Raw genomic sequence first — 9873 nt, 5'->3', positions numbered from 1 at the left:
GTACGATTTCCGCAAGCTGCTCATAGAACACCTCATCTATCTCTTCATAACGATTAGGCGCTCTATAACAGACCCCAACAAGCTGTCGCTCCTACAGGCTTCCCCGGATTCATACCCCAGACACTCAACTTTATCATTCCAACCCAAGCTCTTCAACATCAAAACAGTCTTTAATATAAAGGGCCACTCCACCATCCTTCCTTTGTCATCTGTCCCTTCTGAAGAGCTTGTAGTCATCTACCACAGCACTCCAGTGGTGGGAGTGGTCTCACCAGGTTTCGGTAATGGCAACTAGGACATAGTTAGCCTGACACACAATTGCGTCTAACTCCTCCTGCTTGTTGCCCATGCTGCATGCATTGGTATAGACGCACTTCAGCCGAGTTGTCTCCCACTCACACTCCCTGATGGTCCTTAGTCTCTGGACTTCCTCCTTGAGCTCCACCACCAGGCTGAGCAGCTCATCTACCTGCTCACATCTCATACATGTGGAATCCCTGCCACTTTCCCCAGGCAGAAGCAGGCTCGGGCACTCCCTGCAGCTGGAGACCTGAACAGCCACATTTCTGGGCAGGCCCTCTGTCTGGGTCGCCACGGTCATCTTGGAATAAGCCCACTGTCTGGTGGAGACCGTGTTTGGGCCTGCAGTCTCAGACTGTCAAGAGGAAGGCCACTCTCCTAAGCACAGAGGAACAATACTTACAGTCTTCTTGACCCACCTCCCAAACCCACAGCTGCAGTACCATATGGGCAGCGTGGGCTATGCTCACTTACTAAACCTCCTTTCTCTGTGGTCAGCAAGTGACCTGAGGTCCTCTGTGTTTCTGCTCTCTCCGAAGCTATTTAAAGCCTATTATCAGGTGCGAACATTAAGGGCAGGTGGTGACACGTCCGTAAGTTGTTTAAACTGTGCCGCTAATGTACCAGATCCCGCCCTGCTGGTTCAGGAGCCCACCCACAAGCTGCCTGCTGCCCTACATTAGCACAGCGCTGTTGCTGGCTTCAAAAAGCCTTAAAAAAAACCTTTTTGTTGGCTTTTTTATTCCAGATCGCCTGCTCAGTGTGGTCCTACCTGCTCTGAAGCTAGTCTCCACAGCAAATGGAGTATTATATTTTGGTGTGATAGTAGTTTATGGAAGATAACTTTATTCAAAAATAAATGCCATTTGGCATAGAAATCATTCAAACAATGCATCTTCACTTTCTTCCAGTGCCAAATAAGTTGTAAAGGGGGATATGATGAGATAAAAAACAAGGGAACTTCACAAAAGATGCCTGAATTAAAATGCAAAATATTAAGTGACTACTAAGGGAACCAGGCTTGTTTAGCTTGGAGAAGAGAAGGCTCCAGGGAGACCTCATTGTGGCCTTCCAGTACATGAAAGGAGCATATAAACAGGAGAGGGAACAGCTGTTTACATGGGTGGATAGTGATAGGACGAGAGGGAATGGTCTTAAACTGAGATAGGAGAGATTTAGGTTAGATATTAGGAGGAAGTTTTTTACTCAGAGGGTGGTGATGCACTGGAATAGGTTGCCCAAGGAGGTTGTGGATGCCCCATCCCTGGAGGCATTCAAGGCCAGGCTGGATGTGGCTCTGGGCAGCCTGGTCTAGTGTTTGGTGACCCTGCCCATGACAGGGGAATTGAAACTAGATGGTCATTGTGGTCCTTTTCAACCCAGGCCATTCTATTATTACATGAAATGAAGAAATAGGAGCAAGAAATTGGAGATCCAATCTGGCTGGAGCTACTGGACTTGTTAGCATTGAGCTTGCTGTGAGTCTGTTAGTACTAGTTACATTCAGCAGAGTAATTTTGCAGACATAACACTGAATTCTCAAGTGGTCACTGTGTGTAGTTATAGCTCAGAAAATTTCTGATGTTATTTGCAAGATATAAGAATTAAGAGAAATTAGTTTTGTGACTACCATAGAGGTGTAAGAATGTGTTGTGTAAATGCTGTGCTCTCCTCCTTCAGAGCAAGGTTTAAAAAAAGTCTTCAGGTGCTTAGCTCTGATAAATCAGGTCATTCATAAACTGGAAAGAGAAAGGCTGTTTTTCTTCTAATCTACTTCTTGTGTAATCACTTCATCTCATTCTTCTCCCAGCAATCAGTTTGCAGTTTTTGAACACATGACAGTTGATGTCCACTTAATCCTGCAGAAAGTGGTAGTATTATATGTGCACATAAGCACAAACTCTTCACATGCACAAATGATCTCCTACTGTAGAGGGGGAAAAAAAGCAGTTATGTTAAGAAATTTTCTTTATGGTAGCAAAGATACTTGAAGCTGAAAGCTTTCTGTAAATTTAAGGAAGCTATTGTTCACAGCTATTTGCAGAATTGCTCAGATGCTGGAAGTGCAAAGCTTCCTGTGTTGGCTGCTCTGCAGCAGGAAAAGAGGGAAGTGGAAGGACTGTGGATGCTTTCCCCTCACTTTGCTTGGAGCTAATAGTGGGATAGTTCTCATACCTGTCGTTTTGAGAAAGGGGCGTTAAAACGCATGTATATGAAATGTGACAATGTCACCTCTGAGCCTTTTCTTTGAGATTAGGTTCTAGCAGGATTTCACCGTGGTTAAAGGAGGTTGAAGAGCAAGAATATTTACATGGATTATATGTTAAGAAATGTCATTGTCATCATTTTTTTTTGCAGGAAAATAAAAGTACAGTAATAAGTACAATAATAAAAGTATAGTAATAAGTATAATATAATAATTTGGAAAACAAATTGAGTGTTGATTTCTTCAATTTAAAAAAATTAAATACTTAATATTTGTGTCATCTTCTCACTGGCAGAGAAATAGGCAGCTCCTTAGAGTAATTCATACTATTTGAAGAGAAGCACATGAGACAGTTCACACAGCACAATTTGGAGATGCTTGTATTCTCTTTCTAGTTTTTTTTTTTTTTAATGTTACTAAAAAGAGATTTCAGCGGAAGTAATTCAGGCTTAGATACCTGAAAGGTAGACACCAATAGTTAGATTTGCTGAATCCTATCTCAGATCTTCAGCTTGGTCAGAGTGTAAATCCAGTTCTTGCTGTCAGACTTGCCAAGTCTGAAAGATTGTGTGTTAAGTGTTGATCACTTAAGCAGAAGCCGAATCATCCTTCTCTTGGAATTTACAGGTCTTAGACAAGATTATGCTTCGACTTCAGCATCAGTGTCAAGACACAGTTCAAGTGTATCACTGCATTTTGGAAAGAAGGGGACGTGCAGTGACCAGGAGTATGATCGCTACAGCTTTGAGGATGAGGAAGAATTTGACCATCTCCCACCCCCACAGCCACGGCTCACACGCTGCTCCCCATTCCAGAGAGGGATCCCACACTCACAGACTTTCTCCAGTATTCGGGACTGCAGGAGAAGCCCTACTTCCCAGCCCTTTCCTTCAAGTACTTATCAGCCGCCCTGCTATTCTCCTCAAGTCCAAACACCAGAGCAGCAACCAAATAGGGTGAATGGAGGTGGGTTGCATGCTTTTGTTGTGCCTCTCCTCTGTTCCAAGTGCCAGTTTTAAGGATCAAGTTGTGTAAACTGACTGAAAAGTGTTTGGTTTATGACCGCTAGATCAGTTCTTGAGTTGCAACAACTGATTTAAATCTGTGCTAATGATTGTGTTATTAGAGGAATGTTGTAATTAGATAATTTGCTACAAAATGTAATTTGACCCAGTCATGAAAGCTATTAACTTAGTTTTAAAATGTTGCAGCTGTGAGCACATGTGAAGAGAGAAGAAATAGGGAAAAGAGTCTCTTTTAGCAGGCCACTATTTGTCTGGAAAGGCTGATCAGGCTTCTGAGCCTGGCCTGCCTATATCCATCATGGATATGGCAAGGTAGAGAGAAGGGTTTTCAAATTTGCATTCCCAGTAACATTCTCTTTCTTACTTCCCAGCTTATCCATGAATGCAGCTTTGTTGTAAGTTCATGATGTGTGCTTATGATAAAGGTCAGTGCTCTGCTCTTGTTCCAAATCTGGTAGGGCAGACTGCTGAGGTAATCAGAGATAAGGTTGTACCCAGTCTACTCTGAGCCATTGCTGCTTTATGCACTACATTTGAGAGTCCAAAATATTTTTCTCTTACTGCTTTTTCAGGAATTGTTTTTGCTATTATATTCCTTTTCCTTCCTCATTACGATCATAATTTTCTTCCTACTGCTGCATCCTACTTTTTGTTTCTTCAGTTCAAGTCCCCAAGACACTTCAGGACAGTTAGTTTTCAGTCAAGGTTTTGTTTGTAACATTACAGGTTACAGCTTACCCTTGGGCAAGAAAACAAATGTGTTGTTCAAGACAGCTCCTATTTATAGTGTGCTACAGGTATGCATGTTACTTTCCTGACAAATCAGAGGTGACAGGTTGGTTCCAAGAGCACTTGCATTCAAAGTAAGACACAGCATGAAAGTATAATTGACAAGTAGCAGCCTACAAAGAAGGCTAAGGTTAGCACAGAGCACAGTGATGTGGGTGTTTGCTGTTACAGCATATGTACCACATTCATTTCAATATTATTTTTCTCATCTGTGAGGAATGAGAATGGGACAGCACTGAATGGCTTGTGGAAAATCTGTTTGGGAGATAGAAAAGAAAGTGATGGGATATTTTTGATTGTGAAATATGGGCAGGATTTTGTATTGCAGTGTTTTTGTATGGTTCCCAAAGTCTTTTTCGATGATTTTTCATGTCAGTAGAACTTAGAATCATAGAATCATAGAATCCTTAGAGTTTGAAGTGACCTTTAAAGGTCATCTAGTCCATCTCCCCTGCAATGAACAGGGACATGAACAGCTCTATCAGGTTGCCTAGGGCCTCATCCAGCCTACCTTGAAAGTCTCCAGGGACAAGGCATCAACCACATCTCTCAGCAATTTAACGATTGGATTCCCATGAGGAAATCTCAGAAAGTTCTTGCAGCATACAAATACTACATAAGCTTCTAGTTTATTAACTGGAAAAAATGTAAAACACTATCAGTTTTATCACCTGGTTGCTTTTTTTCTCAAAAAGCTTAAGTGTTGGATTATCTGTTCAGTACGGTTTGGAAGATTGATACGTTACTTGTGTTACTCCAGTTACTTGTTTGCTGGCATGGCAGACAATCCTATAATAGCCAGTACCATTATCTTCAGAGGCAATTTGTTTATTTCTTTAGCTTTTTCAATTTCACTTTATGACTCATGCGGCAGCGATGAACATAAATGGAAAATGCTGATTGTGAAAAATATTTTAATTTCTGTTTTTGGCCTGATCTACTGGTTGGCAACCCTACCTGCAGCAGGGAGTTGAATCTAGGTGATCTTTGAGGTCCCTTTCAACCCAAGCCATTCTGTGATTCTGTGTTTTGTTGACAGACAAGGAATAAACTTTTTGCTATGTTTAAGATGTATGAATAGTGTTATGACAGTATCTTTTCATCAGCACTTCTCATCATGTTGGCAACAATTTCATAGTCTTTCAAGAACTACAAGTTGAAATAGAGTTAGACTGCAAAAGAAGGATTTGTTTGAAACTCAGTGTGATGGACTGCCGCACTTTCCCAAGGCTGATGAGAAAGAAGAATGGGATAGATAGAGAGGCTAACCTGTTAGTTTACTTGCAGCTTTCAATATACATGAAAAGTATTATTCATACTTAATCAAAATTGCACTTTAAGCATGCTCTGCTGTAATACTACTATTGCAGTATTCTCAAATCTCTTTTCCTCTCTTTTCCTCTACTTTCCCCTAAAGAGATTGGTTGTGTTCTTGTATGTGGAGTCAACAGTCTGGCTGCTGATTCATCTGGACGTTTACAGAGCTCTCTGTAAATGAAGAGAAATCAACAAGTAAACATTGAGTTTTGGCACTCAATCTTGATGGAAAGACAGTGTTTAGGTTTGATACAGTGTCTTCCCAAAACCTATCTATGTGTTTACCTGGACTGTATTTTTTTGCTTTTAAGAACAAATAGGATCACGGGTTCTGGTTCTGTCATACTTGCTTGTAGTTTGTTTGGTGTGGTATGCTAGTTGAGATACTTATTCTGAGTTTAGATGTGTACTACCTGCATTGTTAAAAAAAAATAATAACAGACTGAAGGTGTGATAAACTTAGAAAATGTTAGTAATTTCTAAGAGTATTTTATTGGATGCCTGATGATTGGCTTCAGTATGTTTATTGCTATGAAGCTGGGTTGGACTTCAAGAGTCCAGTGTGTCCTGGTGGCCAAGAAGGCCAATGGCATCTTGAGGTGCATTAAAAGGAGCATGGCCAGCAGGTCAAGGGAGGTGATCCTCCTCCTCTACTCTGCTTCACCTGGATTATTGTATCCAGTTTTGAGCTTCCCAGTACAAAAAAAGACAGGGAGCTCCTGGAGAGAGTCCAGCAGAGGGCCACAAAGATGATAAAGAGCCTGGAGCATCTCCTCTATGAAGAAAAACTGAGCGACCTGGGTCTGTTCAGCTGTGAGAAAGGAAGACTCAAATGTGATCTTATTAGTGTTTATAAATATCTTAAGTGTGAATGTCAAAGGGACATGACCAACCTCTTTTCAGTGGTCTCTGGGGACAGGACAAGGGGAAATGGCCATAAACTAGAGCATAGGAAGTTCTGCACCACTATGCGAAGGAACTTCGTACTGTGATAAGGGTGACAGAGCACTGGAACAGGCTGCCCAGAAAGGTTGTGGATTCTTCTTCTCTGGAGATACTCAAGACACACCTGGACATCCATCTGTGCAGGCTGCTGTAGGTGGCCTGCTGCCTTGCTCCAATTTATAGGAGGGAGATGAGGTTCTTTTAATATCTGTATACCCGGCGTGAGATTAAGAAACAACGGTTCATATGTTAGTCCAACCAGTTTATTATAAATCCTAATCAGGGAGACGGGGAAAGTGATAGAAAAGATAGGAAAGAAGCAAGAATTGCGTAAAGCGGGGATAGTCACCACCATGATCCAGCAGCGGTCCCGTTGCATGACGTTTTGAAGGTCCGAAGCAGAAGCAGCAGGGGGGGAGAGAGCAGCAGCGTGGCCGGCCTTGGGCAGCAAGCACGTGGCAGGAGGAAGTCACGGAACCAATCCAGGAGGAAGCAGCAGGACTCAGGTAGCAGACCCAGGAGAGTCCGTCAGCATGCAGGAATTCTGTAGTGAGGAATCTGTTGGCAGGCACCTCTGTTCTTCTTCAGCATCGTGGTAGAGCACAGAACAAGTCCAGGAGGGAGAGAGCAGAGCAAGTCCAGGAGGGAGAGAGGCAGGTCATGAGGCTTCTCATGGCAGAAGACCTCTGTTCTTCTTCATGAGGATTGTGTTGTCAGAAAACCTCTGTTCTTCATGAGGAATCTGTTGCCAGAAACCTAAACCTCATGGGTTTCGATTCCTCTTTTATCCTGCTTGTTCTCCTGCCTACGTAACATCCCTGGGCGCTTGAGCAAGAGTCATGTGAGTACCCCCTGAGATGGCCATCATCCTGAGATAAATCCACACAAAAGACTGCTTCACAGCTATTAATCTGCAGCTTATCTCTCTCTCCTTGCCCCTGGCCTTATCCGTCTGTGTCCCCCAGACAAAGGATTTCACAACCCTTGCCCAGGACTTGTCCATCAAAGTTTTCCAGAGAAAGGATTTCACAGCCTTTGCCCAGGACTTGTCTGGACTTGAACAAGTCCATTTGTGTCCCCAGCAAGCTTTGAGACAATGAAAATTAAATAATCTCTTACACCTGCTTTGCAGGGAGGTTGGACTCGATGGTATCTGGAGGTCCCATCCAGCCCTTACAATTCTGTGATTCTCTGACTGTGTGAAAACAATTGGGAAAGGTAAAATGTTTACCGAATAGACAAGGAATATCCCAGTAAGCACTCAAAAACTGTATCCAGGTTCCCAGTGGCTTGGAAAAGACATCCCCTAGTTACAAACCCTGTAACAGAGTTGTTTTGACAAGGCCGAGCAGTGTCTAATACTGGCCTCAAGGAAAGGGCAAGGTAAATGGGCTGTAATCTAACAGAGAGTGGCAGTCACCATGACTGAGGAGATGTAGGCATGTGGCTTCTGGGGACAGGAGTGACTGCTTCTCTGTGCCATTTCCCTTAACCTTGCTGAAAGGGCTTGCAAAGGTTTGAGCAGATAAGACTTCTGGTTCATTGCTGTAAATGCTTTTAGGCTTTTTAAGAGATGAGTCAGGAATGTTGTATTCTTAGGATGCACGTTGCGTGCCCTTACACATATATTGGATTGGATCTGCTTTGCTGTTGGCTGCATTTAGGTATTGGGATGTAGGTGTCCAAATGTGAATGCACTGCCCAATTCTTCTGCCTGCATTTAAGCAATTACTGTTATATGAGGTGCTCTAGGCCACTCTTCTTGGCTTCACCACAGACATCTGTCAGTGTTGTTCAGATGCCTTAAACAATCCAGCATCTCTCAAATGGCACTATGTAACCATATGGAGGCCCAGTAGAGCTGATGATCTGCTTGTTTTCCAGTCGCAGGATGTTGTTCTAGGTAGCAGAGAGATTTCCTGTCCTGTGAACTTAGCCCCTGTAATTTTCTGCATATACTTTGGATGAGAATGTGCTCACAGATGTTTTCCAGCTGTGTTGTGGTGAGCAGAACTGGGAAGTAATCCTGCCCCTGTACTCGGCACTGATGAGGCCTCATCTCAGGTACTGTGTTCAGTTTTGGGCACCTCAGTACAGAAAGAACATTGAGGTGTTGGAGCAGGTCCAAAGAAGGGCAACAAGGCTTGTGAAGGGCTTGGAGAATATTCCCTACAAGGTGAGAGTGAAGGAACTGCGGCTATCTGAAGAAGAGGAGGCTGAGGGGAGACCTTATTGCTCTCTTCCAATATCTGAAAGGTACTTGCAGCAAGAGTAGGGTTGGTGTCTTCTCACAGGTGACAGGTGACAGGACGAGGGGAAATGGCCTTAAGTTGCACTAGGGTAAGTTTATGTTGGATATCAGGAAAAGCTGCTTTACAGAAAGAGTTGTTAAACACTGGAATAGGCTCCCCAATGAGCTGGTTGAGTCACTATCCCTGGATGTGTTTAAAAACCATTAGGATGTGGTGCTCAGGAGCATGATATAGCGGAGGGTTGTACTCTAACAGGGTAGTATGGTTAGGTTGTGGTTGTACTTGATGATCTTTAAGGTCTTTTCCAACCTGAGTGATTCTATGATTCTATAATTTTGAACTTACACATTGTTCTTGCCAGTGTGCTTAGCAAAGCACTGCCTGTTGGTGTAATTTTGATACTCTGCCATGCTTTAAATTGCCATACATCTATTTTAAAATAGCGTGCAGTCTTGCTCTTCTGCTCAATCCCAGGTTCTTTTTCTCCATTTCCCCACCAGTGAACTCTCTGAGTGAATGGGACCAGTCCTATCTGCTGCAAATCCACGACTGCTGCACTAAAAGGTTCCTGATAAATGCTAACATAAATTGGTAGATGTGTGCAAATGTAAATGCGTTGAGATGTGTTTAGAGTGTATATATAGGGGCCACCTGTAGCACAGGCTGCATATGTAGCTAATACCTGTAGTGTGTATATGTTATGCTTATATTCTAACAAGTTTTATTTCCAGTTCTGCCAAGAATTCACTAATAGAAAAACTTTGCTTTCTTTGTTTAATTAATTGAATGTCTGTAACTACATCTGAAAAAAATCCATCCCTAATCAGTCATCAGGCATTTCATTTATTGATGCCTTATGATACTATTTACACTAAAAATCTTTGCTTTTTCTTTTCTTAAATTGTTAGTTATTAAATATTTTATTGCTTACACTTCTGGGGAATTACTTTTCTCAGGCGAAATTGTAAGAACATCACTGAGTGTTGCAAAATCCTTGCCTCAATTGGAAAGTGCACTTCCTTCCTCCCTCCCTCCCTCC

The 9873-nt window shown here is 42.6% G+C and overlaps 1 protein-coding gene across 2 annotated transcripts in view; it reads left to right on the top strand.

Annotated features, from left to right (window-relative positions):
* Positions 1-9873, top strand: part of SLAIN1 (SLAIN motif family member 1) — a 54430-nt gene that overhangs the window by 29907 nt on the left and 14650 nt on the right. For both annotated transcript variants that reach the window (XM_010728707.3, XM_010728706.3), the window contains one exon: positions 3134-3472. In XM_010728707.3, coding sequence (XP_010727009.1) covers positions 3134-3472 — 339 coding nt within the window. The remainder of the gene's footprint in view (positions 1-3133; positions 3473-9873) is intronic.

The sequence above is a fragment of the Meleagris gallopavo genome, chromosome 1 (genome assembly GCF_000146605.3).
Source record: "Meleagris gallopavo isolate NT-WF06-2002-E0010 breed Aviagen turkey brand Nicholas breeding stock chromosome 1, Turkey_5.1, whole genome shotgun sequence".
NCBI classification, from domain to species: Eukaryota; Metazoa; Chordata; class Aves; order Galliformes; family Phasianidae; genus Meleagris; species Meleagris gallopavo.
This window is presented reverse-complemented; position numbering and strand designations above follow the sequence as displayed.